General features: G+C 38.3%; 1 protein-coding gene across 1 annotated transcript; it reads right to left on the bottom strand.

The window, feature by feature from the left end:
- Positions 1-1,953: 1,953 nt before the first annotated feature.
- On the bottom strand, positions 1,954-2,811 carry LOC137650743 (uncharacterized). Its single transcript, XM_068383901.1, has one exon. It carries the CDS (start codon positions 2,809-2,811, stop codon positions 1,954-1,956), a length of 858 nt encoding a protein of 285 aa, XP_068240002.1.
- Between the last annotated feature and the right edge of the window lie 15,683 nt (positions 2,812-18,494).

Genomic DNA, 18,494 nt, shown 5'->3' on the forward strand with positions numbered 1-18,494 from the left:
CATTTGACCTTAACATGAATTAATTGGTGCGACTTTTCATACACTCGAATATGAACCAAGTTAAAGTCTCTGTGACAACGACGTGAAAACTTACGGCTGATTACGTAAATTGGACATTTCATTTGACCATGACCTTGACCTCTGACCCTGACCTTCCAATATTTATTCCTTTCCGGCTTTTCACATAACAGTTAATCCCTGCAAGTTCCATTACTCTAAGACTAAAATTGTGGCCAGGAAGCTGTTCAAAATCAAACAAAAACACAAACATGGGGTAAAACCCAACCTTCTTCCAACATCGTTGGCGGAGGTAATAAAATTGCCATAGCTTTTCCCCATTGCTATGCAGCGTCAGAATTCTCCCCTGAAAAGTGGGAATGTTTTATGGAGGAATTAGAAACAACATTTACCCGGAATAGCAAAACATCATGAGCGCTTCGAATGTGTTAGAATCGGATGCAAATACGTTTCAGCAATACTTTATTACATTGGACATTGACTTAAACCTCTGTGCCGTATATTCAATCGTGTTTGTTTAATTAGTTTTATCTTTTTGTTTTGGTTACTGATATTCAATATCATTTATCTAGTATATTCTTCTATTTTTTCTTTACTAAATATTCATTTCTTAAAATTTTAAGATTATCATCTTTGATCTTATTTTTCTTATACATGAACGTTAGGAATGATAAAATTCTTATTTTTATTATTAAAATTATTATTGTGATTATTATTACTGTTACTACTATTATTATTATTTTGGATCACCGTTCGTATAGTTTCTTAGGCATTATGGTAGAGGGAATATCAATATCAACAACGGTAATAATGATAACAACAATACCAACAATTATAATAATGATAATTATAAAAATAAAAATGGAAATAATAATAATAATAATAATAATAATAATAATAATAATAATAATAATAATAATAATAATAATAATAATAATATAAACATATTACTACAGGACAGGATTAGAAATGAAACCATAAGAGAGATTACTCGATTGTCATATATGGATGAGATTATGGTGAGGGGCAGATGGAGATGGTTTGCTCTTCGCACTCACCAAGAGAGATTAGTTCACCAAACTTTCAACTGGGCTCCACAAGGCACTAGAAAAGTTGGAAGATCTAGGCCTACATGGCTGAGGACTTTGCAGCGTAAGGTGGTACATGATGAATGGAGAAGTATAGATTTAAAAGCTCAAGATAGTAACGACTGGCGAAATCTACCCGAAGCCCTTTCCGTCAATAGGCGTAAGAGGAAATGATGACGATGATTATATACCTTCTGTCACTGCTATAGTCTTTATTCACCGTTCCTACAAAAAGAGAACTCTCTGTATAATACTCAAATTAGCATTACTCTGTACCACTTTGCATATATAGAATGATTACACAAAAGGAAATACATTTCTGTAGGACTGATTACCTTTGAAAAAGAAAACCCTTAAAATTCTAATAATGTTAAATACGAGACTAGCAATATCCCTTATAACATAAAAAGCAACGTGTCTGGCTACATATATACAGTATATATATATATATATATATATATATATATATATATATATATATATATATATATATATATATATATATATATATATATATGTATATATATATATATATATATATATATATATATATAAATATATATGTATATATACATATGTATATATACATATATAAATATAGCTAGTTCCAAAAAAGCTAGTCCAAAACGGCTAGTTCCAAAATAGCTAGTATCCCAAAACAGCTAGTTCCAAAATAGCTAGTATACAAAACAGTTTGTTCCAAAATAGCTAGTATACCAAGTTAGCTAGTGTACCAAAGCAGCTAGTGAACAAAAAACTGGGATAAAAAATACCTAAAAACCTGATAGACTTTATTTAAAATTCAATTTAATAAATTCATTGGTAACACCAATATACAAGAAATATACTATTTAAAATTAATATTTAATCTGTATTTTATAAGATAAGTAATACCACGAGGGAATTCAAATGTCGACATTTCTTCATTTTGGAGTCTTTGTTTTAAAGTTTGAATCCTTCCATTAATTTCTTTGGCTTTTTTGCTTGTAGTCTCCCTTTCGCCCAATAAATAAGAGGTCAACTTATTTCTTTGCATAGTTTCTTCCTTCTGAATACCTCTCAAAAACCGCCATAAGGAAGGGTGCGGGGAATCATATAGGGTTTGAATCGCTCGGTTCCATCCTTCAATCTTGTTTGTGGTTCTCGGTAATCCATCTGTCGACCTTTGTGCAACGCTCCACATCATTGGTGAAAATAGAGGCGGCTTTCTTCTTCCTCCTGTTCTTTGAGGTCTTCCAATGTATGTATCTTCGAAATAACAGTACAATTCTTCCATTTCTTGCTCCATTTGAAGATCTTGTAGTGTGTCCAGCAATTCTTCAAATGCTTTGGTTATATCATCTGGGTCTAGGAATGCTAAAGCAGCAAGCAATTTACAATCAAGGCGAGAGTTAGTATCAGTTACGTAACTATTTGTTAACCGAATACTTTGAATTTTCCTCCAAATTGCCCGTGAAAGATGGAAAAAACACCTTTGCAACTCTAAATTTGGAAAGATGTATTTGAGGGCATCCATAACTGGTTTCTCAAAATCTGTGGTAATTGTTTTTGGCTGTAAGTCTAGGCGCTTTTCTTTCAAGATACTAAAGGCTTTTTTATATGTTTCCTTTGTTTTATTTGTCAACAAGATGTAGACACATGCAAATAAATATTCACTTTTATTAGCGTGGATCGTGTACAGTTGATAAAATAGTTGTGGAACCATTTTGAATGTACCGTCCCACATCCAGTGTGAAGCAATTGCAAGTATGTCTAGCATAGTTTCACTTACAAATAATAGTATTTCATGAGAATCACTTTCATCATAAAGTAAAAAGCGTTCTTTAGCACTCCCTATAGTTTTTGTTTCAAAATCTTCAGGTAAATTGATTTCTGAAAGTGATTCCGGTTCTGGAAAGTAGCCTTCTGTTTTTTGCCTTTTTCGTTGGATGCATTTCGTAAGTGCTTTTCTTTTTGGAACAAGCTATTTCAGAACCATCCATTTTGAAATATGCTGTTTTAATATACTAGCTATTTTGGAACTAGCTATTTTGGAACTAGCTGTTTTGGTATACTAGCTGTTTTGGAACTAGCTGTTTTAGTATACTAGCTGTTTTGGTATGCTAGCTATTTTAGAACTAGCTGTTTAGGACTAGCTATTTTGGAACTAGCTATTTTGGTACTAGCTGTTTTGGGTTTCACCCATATATATATATATATATATATATATATATATATATATATATATATATATATATATATATATATATATATATATAGGCCTATATATATATGTATATGTATATATAAATATATATATGTATATATACATATGTATATATATATACACACACACACACATATATATATATATAATATATAAAAATATATATGTATATATACATATGTATATATATACACATATATATATATATATATATATATATATATATATATATATATATATATATATATATATATATATATATATATATATATATATATACATAAATGTATATATATACATATTTATATATATATACATACATACATATATATATATATATATATATATATATATATATATATATATATATATATATATATATATATCAGACGTATGACTACTCAGTCTCTCCCCGTCTCATGGGTAGGGATAGAGGGAGTAGCTATATCCTGATGAAAGGGGGTACCCCCAGAACTTCACTCTGAAACCATAACCTCTCACAGAGAGCCGAAACTGCCATATTGTACTTGGGAAAGGGAAGGGGGTAGAAAGGATTGAATCTGTGTGTGTGCGTGTGTGTGCATATCTAGATAAATATTTAGCCGTCATTTCCGACGGGCCGCGTACACCAGTTAAGACTAAAGAAGCGTTATCAAATTATTAGTATTAAGAGACTCTTTTCAATAGATTTTGGAGAACTCTTGGTATCTTAGAATCTCGGTCTACAAATAAGAAAGAGCGGGACATGGATACAACTCTAGAGACAGAAGAAGAGTCCATTCAAATCTTCTGGTGCTTTTAAATGAAATGGTCGATGATTAATAAAAAAAAAAAAGATTGAAAATATGCCATAAAATCTATAAATTTCAATTTGGTCAGATTTTCAACAGAGAGAGAGAGAGAGAGAGAGAGAGAGAGAGAGAGAGAGAGAGAGAGAGATTTTGTACAATGGAGCAAACCAAACTTCCGAAAAGTTGTATATCTTTTACCTAAGCCGACTTTTTACAATCACCCTGTAGAGTGCATACCAACTATTTCATATGAATTGAATTATGGACCTTTACATCCCAGATTCATGCAAACCAGATACAAACTGACCACGATATAGCAAAAATTCTTCTGGACCTTTTTGTGACCTTGATCTTGATCTTTTGCCCAATCATTCCCGTAATTAAATCAAATTGTCATGCAAATTGGATAACAATGGCAGGGTAATGACGAAACCTACACTTTTTGCAAGTTCATTAATTCCTCTCACTTTTGAACCTCAATTGCTAACAAAGCTAATGACGTCACTATATGTTGTACGTCAAAATATATTCAATTGAATCATGCACATTTTGGTAATAGTTTCATGCAAATCCTATAAAAATTGACCGCGATATGACAAAAAGACTTTTTTTTTTTTACCTTAACCTTGCTCTTTAACTCAATCACTCCCAAATCACAAGATAGGCAATGGAATTAGGCACATTTTGGCACCACTTTTATGGAAATGAAATAAAATTTGACCATGGTATGGCAAGAAGACGTTGACCTTTTCATTACCCAATCAATCACAAAATCTAATCAAATTCTCCTTGGATTATGGCCAATCATTACACCAAATTTCACGAGATTCGGTCAAATAGTTTTTGAGTTATGCAAATCACAAAACAAACATATATTCAACATAAATGAATAAATTAATGCCTATCAAAACATAACTTTCTGGTGAAGGTAACTAGAGGGGCACTCAGTAGAGAGCACGCCTTCGCCAAGCAGTCTTATTTTCCTCTTAACTCCTCTGCGTCCTTGTACTTTGATTCATATTCTTCAAAATGTTATGGTTTGTCCCACTTGTCCATCAAGTTTTGTTGGAATTGGTTCTGTAGCTTTAACGTAAAGTTGTTCACAAACAAGAAATAAACTAACAAAATATTTGCCCTTCTCTTAACATTGCGATTACTTTCAAAGTACTCTTGTGTACTTGTACTCCGATGTACTTTACCCAAAATAATACAAATTAATCTCCGTGTGATACCCAACATGACTGCCAAATTTAGTCAAATTCGGTACAGTAGCTTTTGTGTAACGTTGCTCACAAACAAACAAACAAACAAATAAACTAACAAACAGACGGAACAGACAAGGGTGAATACAAACACCTCCCAAAACCTTCGATTTTGGCGGAAGCAAATATATTGGAGCGTAAGTCAGCCAATAAAAGAAAACCTTAATTTATAAATAACACTTGCCTTTTCTCTTCCTCCTTTCCATTCTTTCTTCTGTTACAATACAATAGAGAAAAAGTACGTGAGAACCAGGTTCGTAAAAACAGCTCGTTTTACCAACCGTGTGTCACACAATTGTACATAATTATTTTGTATATATTATGCTTGTATCTGTGATCTTCCCTCGCACTAAAAAGAACCTGAATGATCATGTCTCCGTTTTGCTCTGTAACATTGTCTGTCTCTCGAACAGGTTATGTCCTGTTGCCTTGAGGTTTTGTATATAAAGGAGAGTGTTCCTTAATAAACAACTCAGTTGATTGCGTCCTGCCTTTGAGTTCACAACCCTCTCTCGGCTCCGTCACATTGGTGACCCCAGAAGTCGACTCGCTCCTACCGCCTTCCACCCCCACCCTCTCGCCCCTTCATCGTTGGTACTGTGACGGACTCTACGGCAGTTGGTGCTGTGGCCGCTCCATTCAAACTTTCATCGTTTTCCAGCGGAGAGGCGTTTGCTTGGTTTCAGCGCGCAGAAGTCCAGTTTCGTATCAGGGGCGTGACTCGCTCAACCACCAAAGCGGATTATGTTCTCGCGGCGATACCCGAGGACACCTTCCCAGAAAGATCCGACTGGCTTTGTGAACAAGGAGACACCCCAATAGCGTATGACACCCTCAAAACATACCTTCTGCAGCAGTACTCGCCGTCGACAGCTGCCCATGTAGCAAAGCTTTTTCAGCTCTCGCAACAACCGTTGGGGGACCAAAGGGCTTCGATTGCCCTCAGGGAAATGACCAGTATCGCTCGCCTTCAACCTGCCGCAGACGGCTCTCCTCGCGAGGTGAACCTACTTCGTGCCCTTTGGATACGCCGTTTACCCGAACCTGTACGCGCTGCCATACCCGATGTCGATAGTTTACCCATAAAGGACTTGATGACCAAAGCCGACGCCCTTATGGACAGCCACTTCAAGACCTCCATCAACGCCTCCACCCCTGACGACGAGGATGCCTATTCAACGTCAACCGAAGCTGACATGAATGCCGTAGGACATACACGCCTACCCCGTGACGTGCCGAAGCGGCGACAAAACCGCCCACCAACCACCAATCGCTCGCGCCCCAACGAACGACTTCTACAGCCACTTACTACCTCCCATCCAACGCAGTTTTGCTACTACCACTTCAGATTCGGGGCAACCGCGAAGAAATGTGCCAAGGATTGTCAGTTGCCAAAAAACGTGTAAGTAGGCCATCGCTTGTGGCGGTGGCCTCCCGTGTTTCTAATCTTTTCTTTTTACAGGATGCAGGAACGGGCGTGTGATTTTTGGTAGACACGGGTGCTTGTCGTTCTCTTTTGCCAAGGAAACTCTTCAAGGCACGACGTAGTCTGTCTACATCTGCCGACGTCCGCTTGGTAGCTGCCAACGGATCTGCGATACCCACCTACGGTTACGAGAACCTCACATTATCGTTTGGAAACGGTAAATTCAATTGGAAGTTTCTCGTTGCTGACGTCACAATGCCAATCCTCGGTGCGGATTTCCTCTCTCATTTCCACCTTCTGGTCGATGTCGCCCACCGACGATTGGTCAACACAGACTCGTACTTGTCGACACCTCTTCAACCCGCCCCCTCTAACCTCGCTCTCCACATCAGCGCACCCACGGATGCCTACGCCCACCTCCTCAAATCGTACCCGGAAGTTTTCCGTCCAGAACTTCGCCAAACGCCCACGGTTCCTGCCAAACATGGTATTTATCTCCATATCAATACGACGGGACCCCCAGTCTTTACAAAATTCATACGTCTGGCACCAGAACGATTGGCAGCCGCCAAACAGACGTTCGCCAAAATGGAAGAAATGGGCCTTTGCCAAAAGACCTCCAGCCCATGGTCGTCACCCTTACACATCGTTCTGAAGAAAGACGGCTCCCTCCGTCCGTGCGGGGATTACAGGCACCTGAACATGCAAACAGAACCGGATCACTACCCCCTCCCAAACATTGCCAACGTGACCTCCTGCCTGCACAAAGTGAAGGTTTTCTCTACGCTTGACCTCCTGAAGGGGTATTATCAGGTGCCTATGAACCCAGAAGATATCCCCAAGACCGCCATCACCACTCCGTTTGGTACATACACCTTCAATTACTCCTGTTTTGGCCTTCGTAATGCTGGGGCAACGTTTCAATGTCTCATGGATGGCATTTTAAGGGACCTCCCTTTCTGTGTATGTTATGTGGACGACATACTTGTGTTCTCCTCCCCAAAAGAGGAACACCTCCGTCACCTGCGCATCGTTCTCACCGCCTGCAACAAAACGGCCTTGTAGTCCGGTACGACAAGTGTACCTTTGGCGCTAACAAAGTGTCGTTCTTAGGGCACCGTATCACTCCTGAAGGAGTCCATCCCCTCCCTGAGAAGGTAGCAGCCGTTCAGAACTTCCCCGCGCCCTCGACCGTCAAAGCTCTGCAGGAATTCTTGGGCATGATCAACTATAATCACTGTTTTCTGCCTGCCATTGCTGCCACTCTTGCTCCCCTCTACGCCTCCCTCAAGGGCAAGCCAAAGGACCTGAAGAGGGGTCCCCTTCAAGAATCAGCCTTCTGCAATGCAAAGAAGGCCCTATCAACTGCTGCGGCTCTCACTTTTCCTATCCCACACGCCCCCCTCCTCTCCACCGATGCCAGCGACGTCGCTATTGGTGCAGTACTCGAGCAGGTGGTCAAAGGCTCGCCCCGCCCATTGGCCTTCTTCAGCAGAAAACTGTCCAAGGCAGAATTGGGTTATTCTACCTTCGATCGAGAATTGCTGGCGGTGCACTTGGCTGTCCGTCACTTTCACCATTTCTTAGAAGGTATGCCCTTTGTCATTCGCACAGACCACATGCCTCTGGTGCACGCTTTCACTCGACAGTCTGACGCCTGGTCCGCCCGTCAACGCCGACATCTCTCCGCCGTGGCTGAATACAATTGCACCCTTCAATACGTCCCTGGGAAAATGAATCCCGTTGCCGATGCCCTGTCAAGAAACAAGTTGGCTGTCGTTCAACTGGGATTGGATTACAACGCCCTGGCTGAAGCCCAACGACAGGATCCAGAGTATCAAGCTTGTAGGACATCCTGCACGTCCCTCCGTTGGGAAGACTTTCCCCTCGAAGACTCCAACACCACCCTCCTCTGTGACGTCAGTACTGGTAGACCGCGACCTTGGATTCCTGCTCCCATGCGCCGACAGGTGTTTGATTTCATTCACGGCCTTTCACATCCCTCGTGCCGTTCTACTGCACAGCTGCTGAAGGCAAAGTTCATTTGGCACGGCATTTCTAAGGATGCTAAGGATTGGGTCCGCGCCTGTACTTCCTGCCAAACTTCCAAAGTACATCGACACACGGATTCAGGCGTGGGCACCTTTCCTCAACCTTAGCGTCGTTTCGCACACATTCACGTCGACGTTGTAGGTCTCCTACCCACATCACAAGGACATCATTACCTGTTTACCATCATCGACCGCTCCACTCGTTGGCCTGAAGCCATTCCCATGGCAACTGCAACGTCCGCCTCATGTACATCTGCCTTACTCTCTGGATGGATTTCAAGATTCGGTATCCCTGAGCATATTACTTCTGACAGGGGAACCACTTTCACCTCTCAATTGTGGACGTCATTAATGAATCTCCTGGGCATCACCCTACATCAGAAAACTGCCTACAACCCCGCTGCCAATGGAATGGTTGAACGTTTTCATCGCACCCTCAAAGCAGCTTTGATGTCCCGCTGCAAGGATTGCAACTGGTTTACTCAGCTTCCCTGTGTCCTCCTGGGACTAAGGACCACTCCTAAAGACGCCCTCAACGTCTCGGCAGCTGAAATGGTGTATGGCGACCCGTTGGTCGTCCCTGCCGAATTTTTTCCTTCTACAACCTCCTCCGACGATCTCCAGCGCATACGTCACGTCGTGGGAAAATTTACTCCTTGCCGCCAGACTTACAAGACCCCAGCAAAGCATCACATACCAACGGACTTGCACTCTGCAACGCACGTCTTCCTGCTCAACGACACCAGCAAGCCACCACTAACGCCCCCTTACACGGGCCCTTTCCTTGTGATCCAACGCAGTCTTAAAGCATTCCTCCTAAACATTCGGGGCAAAGAAGACTGGGTCTCCATTGATCGTCTAAAACCTGCTTATCTTCTGCCAGATGACCCACCTACAGTTCGCCTCTCTAGATCAGGGCGCCCTATTTAACATGTACAGTATGTCATTTTTAGGGGGGGAGCCATGTACCAACCGTGTGTCATACAATTGTACATAATTATTTTGTATATATTATGCTTGTATCTGCGCTCTTCCCTCGCACTAAAAAGAACCTGAATGATCATGTCTCCGTTTTGCTCTGTAACATTGTCTGTCTCTCGAACAGGTTATGTCCTGTTGCCTTGAGGTTTTGTATATAAAGGAGAGTGTTCCTTAATAAACAACTCAGTTGATTGCATCCTGCCTTTGAGTCCACAACCCTCTCTCGGCTCCGTCACATGGTGATGTTTTGGATCCAATTTTCTGCCGTTTTTTCCCTATAGTCTTTTCTTGGTTTTAATGGAATGCCGACCTTTCTCGGCGGGTTGGCCTTGTCCAAACACAATGTCTGAAAATGCATAATACGGTGGTTTCAGAATCGGTAAATAAAACCTTTCTTGGGGGAGTATGATCACGAGAGAGAGAGAGAGAGAGAGAGAGAGAGAGAGAGAGAGAGAGAGAGAGAGAGAGAGAGAGAGAGAGAGAGAGAGAGAGAGTATTATTACTGTTCATGTTTTTTTTCACACAAGAACGTCATAGATTTGGTCTAGTGTCTCTTATCTTTTAGTCTTTATTAGTTTTAATCAAAGTTAAACATTAGAGTTTATGTGATGTAATTAGCTCTTTATTTAACTTTTTTTGTTATTAGCTCTTATTCCATAATAACATATGGACGTTGTGAATAACAATAATAATAATGATGATGATGATAATCACAATAATAACAATAATGAAGATAATGATATTAATAATAATAATAATAACAATAGAATGATGCAAGTAATAAAAGAAGTAATAAAAATTTATGAATATATAAATAATAATAATAACAATAAAATGATGCAAGTGATATTACCAGTAATAAATATAGAATTATATGTGATAATACAAATAGTAAAAACAATAAAAAAAAACCAAAGCGATAATAATGATTTAAATAATAATAATAATAATTGTCAATATAATTATCATTATGAACTACATTTAATCAAGTTCTTTATTCTGTTATTATCACTGAATCCTTTCTAAACCCCAACTCCATCCAGAACTAGAAAACAAAAACCTGTTAAATGTATCTTTAAAAGTCCCATGTTTTACCGAGAACCTTTCAAAGGAGGAAACGGAAATACCAGGTTATAAAAATATTCAAACCATAAAAGAATCCAATATTTATTTATTTATTTATATACTTCATAGTTACATGCTCAAGCACTCCTAGTAACGATCGATTGAGTCACTTCTTTGTGAAATGGAAAAAAAAAGTTACAAATACAGAATTTATGAATTTATTTACTCAATGGCAAAGCAAAATATATTTTACAGAAAGATAACATTCAATAAAAACTAATGTTCAAAATAATAAAAATTATACAACTGTTTTAGGGAAAAGTGATAAAAGTATACTGACCTGAAAGATAGATAATACGATTCGCTTACAAGCGATAGTTAATTCCAAATGCAAAATGAAGGTACGGTAATGAATGTTTTAGTTTCAATGGAACTTTGCTTTTTATTTTGTGAAAGGCGTATCTTTTCATTGCAGTGAGAAGATGAAAAAATCTAAACCATATTTCATTATTTTTTTATATTAGTGTCACAGAAAGAATTATACAAATTTCAATTGATAGAGAGATTTGCTGATATGTATGTATGTATGTATGTAAATATCATGTATAATTGTATATATATATATATATATATATATATATATATATATATATATATATATATATATATATATATATATATATATATATATATATATATATATACAGTATATATACATATATAGACATGTAACTAGTAAAGCTACATCCCTAGTTGGAAAAGAAGGATGCTACAAGCCCCAGGGCTCAAGAAGATAATTAACTGCATACATAGATCTACATAGAGGGTGGCACAGTAAGGGAAGTTCTAAAAGAAGGTATGGTCAGAGTTATGAAAAAAATAATCTTATGCAACATGCACAAAGAACTAATTGAACGACCGTGCCAGAGATTAATATCCAGACCGGGAATAAGATGTTAAAGAGACGGCAAGTTTTTGTTCAACAAAGTAACATGAGAATCAGCAGATGAAGACCATGTAGAACAATGCTCAAAATATGATAAAAAAAAAAAAAAAAACGAACATAAAACATTTCTTCGGGCCATATTGATCCACGATAATCTTAAAATATTTCCTCAATTTGTCTGTTTTTTGAGCAATTAAATAGGAAAAAGACTGGATGTGTTTCCTAAAAATAAATTTGCAGTAAAATAAATCACAGCTTGCATCTTAAATGAGTTAAAGATACATTGTCAATGTAAAGATCTTAGATTTGGAAAAAAACTTTCCTTGACATACAATCAAACTTTGAGTTTTTATTATGGTTCAAAACTTCATGCCCCTAATTTGCAATATGCCCTAATTTTATCTAGATATCTACTAAGGGATTCGGTATTTATAAGTCTACTGTACATTCAGCAGATTAAATTGATGCAAAGAACGTAAGATTATCTGTATATTATGCAACAAGCTTATTTTCCAAGCCGAACCACCTATATGTATATAGTAGGAAGATAAATAGGCTTAAAACACTACTCTGAGAATCACATGATGATATATTCCTATAGTCAATATGGTGACCATCAAGAAATACTTACAGTAATCTACTAAGAAATTCAATAATGCTGCTAGGAAAAGGCCACCTATTGCCATCTTGTCAAGTTTGTATACAAGGGCCTCATGATTAACACTGTCAAATACAGCACTAAAATCAAAGCCAATCATACGATTTTCCAGACCACAATCACGGGGTTTCTTTAGAACATTGTAAATTTTAAGGTGATCAAATGTCCCAATTCCACAAAAAGCAAATAACTGTCTTGTGATGCTTCTGAGAAGTTGGCAAAGTGCGTTGAAGGGAGTCTTTTTCATATTCTTAATCAAAGATGGGTACTGTACAACATTTCTCTAGTGTGGGATAGTGCCAGAGCCTCTGTATAATGGTCTTCCACTTTCTTCGGTTAGAAATCTTTTCCTTGAAGGTACACTCGGGCACATTATTCTATCTTGTTTCTCTTCCTCTTCATATTTTGAAGTTTTTATCCTCTTGTCATTTTTAAGTTATTCTAATGTGATTGTTCTTAAACTTCTTTTGTAGTTTTATTTAATTTCATTCCCTCACTGGGCTAGTTTCCTTGTTGGACACCTTGGGCTTATAGCATACTGCTTTTCCAAATAGGGTTGTAACTTGATAAGTAACAACAACAACAATAATAATAATAATAATAATACTACTACTACTACTACTACTACTACTACTACTACTACTACTACTAATAAAAATAATAATAATAATAATCAAAATAGGAGAAGCCATCCCCGATGACTCTCATAGGGAATGGACTTCATATATCCCTTTCTTAGTAGATATACCTTAACGTGGTGAAAGGATATGCGTATCGCTATGATCAGCAAAGCTTTACTAGTCAGGGCCACCCATACTAGGTTAGTTTGTTGGAGGGATTAGACGAAAATCTCCTACAATCACCAATCGGTACTGGCGGCATGGTGATGAAAGCTGGTCAAACCACAGGTGTGAATTGGCATGTCTGAGGCCTTAATCCTGCAGTAAACTAGAAACAGCCACATCTGTTTGTGTATATATGTATATATATATATATATATATATATATATATATATATATATATATATATATATATATATATATATATATATATATATATATAACTACTTCCAGATTCATCTTTCCAGAGAAAGATGAATGCAAAATGAACAACACGGTGGTCACTGCCACAATCCTATTCCATTCGCTAAATCCTCGATAACACCCCTGGACAGAAGACTTCTAATAATCTAGCCTCCTCACATATATGTACAATAGGTTTCTTATTAATATGTTGAACCCTTTTAAACACCCAGTGCCATTCTTCTGCATCTTGCCTGCTTTCCCTATGCTTTTTGGATAAGACCTTATTTTCAAAAACCTAAGTTATGCCATTGTCAACAGGTAGGTGTTAGGTACTAAAAAACATGGCGAGGTGAATGTAAGTGACTTTATTCACAAAGATAACGAGCTTATATGCAAAGAGTTTAGGGCAACAATGGCACAAAAATTCAAATAATGTAAAACGTGCGATGGTAAACTTAAACAAGTTTTCCTAGTATTATTATGAGAGAGAGAGAGAGAGAGAGAGAGGAGAGAGAGAGAGAGAGAGAGAGAGAGAGAGAGAGAGAGGAGAGAGAGAGGAGAGAGAGAGAGAGAGAGAGATAAAAAGCAATAGCATTTCAAGGTATGAGTATGAATGAAAAACGTTAACTGAAGACGACCCCACTTCAGGTCTTTTGGCTAGCCCTTGAGGGACAGGCAGAGGGTGGCAAGAGTGGTGGCAATCACTGACAAGAACCGGTGATAATAGTTTTTCATGCCCAAGAATTTTTGTAGTTCTTCGACGGTTGAGAGCGTGGGGAACTTATGAACAGCTGATACTTTCTTAGGGAGCAGGTGGGTGTCTTTAGGAGTGATGAGGTGCCATAAGAATGATACTTTGTTGGCATCAAAAGTAAACTTGTTGTACCAGACAACAAGACCGTTCTCTTTTAGGTGGTCGAGAACATGAGTAAGTGACGTCAACATAACATACGTGGATGGGTAGGTCCCCTAAGAGGCCATTAATGAGGCGATGAAAAGTGGCCGCAGCATTACGAAGGACAAAACAGGAGTATTAATATGAGTATGTACCGAAGGGAGTGGTATTCATGGTCTTGGGGATGTCTTCTGGGTTCATGGGCACTTGGTAATACCACTTCAAGAGGTCGCGAATGGAGAACGCCTTCAATTATAGCAAGTAGGAGGTGATGTCTGCCATGTAGTGGAGAGGATAGTGATCCAGTTCTGTAGGCATGTTTAGATGCCTATAATCCCCATAGTGGTGCTGGGCCATCCTTCTTCAGGATTATGTGTGAGGGTAACGACCATGGGCTTGATGCCTCTTGGCAAACACCCATTTCTTCCATTTCAACAAAGGTTTGTTTAGTAGGTGCCAAAGTATCTGGGGTCAGGCGCCCGAGTTTGGTAAACACTGGGGACCCCATCGTTTTGATAACATAATAAATACCATGCTTGGTGGGAACTGTTGGCTCTTGGCAAAGTTCTGGAGAGAAGACTTCTGGGTATGACGTGAGGAGGTGGGCGTAGGCGTCTGTGGGTGTGCTGAAGTGGAGTGCGAGGTTAGGAGGGGTAGGGTTGAAGTAATGTCAACAGTATGAATCTGCAACTAAACATCGATGTGCCACATCAACCAAGAGGTAGAAAATGCGGGTTGAAATCTTCAGCAAGTAGCAGCAATATTATGTCAGCAATGAGGAATTTCCAGTGGTATTTTGCGCTCCCAAACAATAGTGCGAGTCTCACGTACCCGTGGGTTCAGATCTCAGATCCATTGGCAGTTACCAAGCAGACGTCAGCAGGCTTAAATGACTATGTCATGTCCTGGCGTGATAGAAGGGAAAGGCAAGCACCAGTGTCTACAAAAAGCCACAAAGCCGTACCTGCATCATATAAAAAGAAAATATTAGCAACAAGGAAGGCCACCATCACAAGAGATGGTTTACTTACAAGTTTCTTAACACTGGCAGCCCTCCACACCTTTCTTTGCAGCAACTCCGAATTTAGAGTGGTAGTAGCAGAACTGCAGCTGATGGGCTTCTGTAAGTGGCTATAGAGGACGTTGCTAGGAGCAGCATATGTGGGTAGTAGGCGGCCTTGTCACCGCTCCGGCATGTCATGCGGCTTGGATATACGGGCGCCTGCGAGGGTGAGTACTGCTCCTGGAGATTGGTTTTTAGGGCGTCGAATACTATTAGAGATTTCTGGGAGAAAGTGTCTTTGGGAATCACCATGAGGACATAATATGCTTTGCTGCTTGATGCAAAACTGAACTTCGGAGTATTGGAACCAGGGGAAGGGCAGTAGTTTCATCGAGGTGGCGCGTGTCGAAGAGTTAAGATCGATGGGTGACATTTTAAATTGGGTAGATGGCAGCAGTGGGTGAAAAGGCAGTATGGAGCTGATCTTCCAGTGGTCACCAATGTCGCAAGCCAGCTGTTAGGTACTAACAGAGAGGTGGGGTGAATGCAAGGAACTTTATTCAACAAGAAAAGGGAGCTTATATACAAAGAGATGAGGGTAACCATGGAACAAAAATTCAAACAATGTGAAACATGTAATGGCAAGCTTAAACAGATGTTTTATTATCAGTTATCTATCAGATTCTTTCTATATTTATTCATATTCCAATGGGGAACGATATGTCATATTAGAATACAGTTTTTTTTCTCTGTCTCTCTCTCTCTCTCTCTCTCTCTCTCTCTCTCTCTCTCTCTCTCTCTCATGACAATGGCAATATTGGTAACCGTCTCTCTCTCATGACAATGGCAATATTGGTGAACCGAACCCGACGAGGTGGATGAGATTAAGATTGTCTCTGTTCGTCTAGACAGTTAATTACGCACGTAGTCGTTAGGATGGAGAGAGGAGGATAGAATGATATAAAGAGAAGAAAAAAAAAAAAAACTGAGGCGAGTTATTTTCTGTCATAACAAATGTAGGCCTATACCAACCACAGAAACCGGTAGGGCCTCGAAGAGCTAATTTTCATTCTAAGGAGGTGAAACTATTAGAAAAACATTCACACTCCCTCTCTCTTTCTATACTGGTCACATTAAATGTAATTATATATGGGGATACCTTAGGGGCCCGGCTGGTATGCCTATATATGGGGATATATACGACGAAAAACACAAAATCCTGAAAGTTAACGTGGTGAAAGGGTTTGCGTATCTCCATGATCAGCAAACCTATACTAGTTACGGCCACCCATACTAGATTGGTTAGCTGTGCGCGACCAGACGAAAATCTCCTACCATCACCAATCCGCACTGGCTATCGTGGTGATGCAAACTGACCAAATTCCAGACATAATTGACATGTCTGAGGCCTTTGTCCTGTAATGGACTAGAAGCAGTCGCATTTGTTATTGTTGTTGTTGTCTTCTCCATAACTATGTGGCGTCAGGAATCTCTTTTTGAAATATATATCATCTAATGGAAGCGAGTCTGATTGCAAAATATCAGGACATAGAACTATCGAGTTTTCTTATTTGCTGAGTTATGATTTCATCGAAAATTTTCGAAATTCTGCAACATCCAATATCTCTCTCTCTCTCTCTCTCTCTCTCTCTCTCTCTCTCTCTCTCTCTCTCTCTCTCTCTCTCTCTCTCTCTCTCTCTCTCTCTCTCTCATTATTTTCAGAAAACATATGCAAAAATTTTTTGTTGAGTAAAACATTCTTGATATTCCAAAGCTTCTACACTTTTTAATCATCTATTCATTCACTAATGTAAACTTAACATGATTATTGATCTAGTAATTAATACATTTGATATATTTTATCGCCATGCTCTCAAACTCTAGCACGCTAAATTTAGTGTTGAATATATTTGTAGTCAATGAGAAAGGCTCTAGATGTTCCTTTCTGAATATAAATCTTATAAATATATTCATTTTATTCCTTAGTTGCATAAATAAATTGATTCAGCATGCCAAAGATTCAGCATATATTTGTATTTAATAAGATTTTTTTAGAAAGTAAAGTTCGAGTAATTCTTTAGTTGCATAAATAAAATGTTTCAGCATGCCGAAGAGTCAGCAAATATTTGTATTCAATAATAATTTTTTTTTTTTAATATAGAAAATAAACAAATTACAAACGAGGCAAAAGCTTTTAGCTATGCTTACGAGCAATTACAATTAGTTTTTTTTTTTTTTGTGACGAATGTAAAGCAAAAATTGAATCTCGGGAATGAAATAAGTGAAAGATTTGCATATTGCCAACGCTGCTTCGACCCATCCTCTTGCTGCGATTAAAATATAGCGGAGATCAAAGACTTCTAAAGAAATAGGAGAATAAAATAGAATTTTCACAATAGTGAATAATGTAGCATTGGTCATCATGATTTGAAAATTCTTTACTTTGTAAAAATAAAGGTTTCCACTCCCCAGAAGTATAGAAATATTCAGGGTTTTTATAACGAAAAATGGAAGCAACTTTTGTATAAGCGACGTCTAATTTCGTTAAGCATTGAACGTCATCGTCAATGCCTTATCGAAATGAAAAGGTACTTTTAAAGATAATCTACCGAGAGTGAATCTGAGTTCAAGATGAAACATTTCCTTAGTTTTAAATATGAAGAATATAAATTATGATTGATTCTTTCATGAGGTTTTTTATTTGGATATAAAATTTATCTTTTGACCTGGATTAACATTATTACCTAAATCATTTGGATACGTCTTTTTTTTAGCTTGCATGAAAGGTAGTTGAAAGAAGAATGATGACAGTTAGCTAGGTATTAGTAAAGTACTTTATGATTTAACATCAATCGTATCTATACAAAGGTTCATTTATCTTATTATTTCCCAAATCCTTAATGGAACCCATGATCTTGGTGTCTGAAGAACGTTCCCTTCGCTTACATAGTGAAGTGCCATAGCCTCTGTACCATGGTCTTCCACTGTCTTGGATTGAAGTTCTCTTGCTTGAGGGTAAACTCGGTCACGCTATTCTATATTATTTATATTTTTGTAGTTTATATGTGAAATATTTAT

This window comes from Palaemon carinicauda, chromosome 12 (assembly GCF_036898095.1).
Source record: "Palaemon carinicauda isolate YSFRI2023 chromosome 12, ASM3689809v2, whole genome shotgun sequence".
NCBI lineage: Eukaryota > Metazoa > Arthropoda > Malacostraca > Decapoda > Palaemonidae > Palaemon > Palaemon carinicauda.

What these genes read in the sequence shown, in the direction of transcription:
- LOC137650743 (XM_068383901.1), bottom strand. Translation starts at nt 2,811, where the DNA reads ATGGTTCCACAACTATTTTATCAACTGTACACGATCCACGCTAATAAA.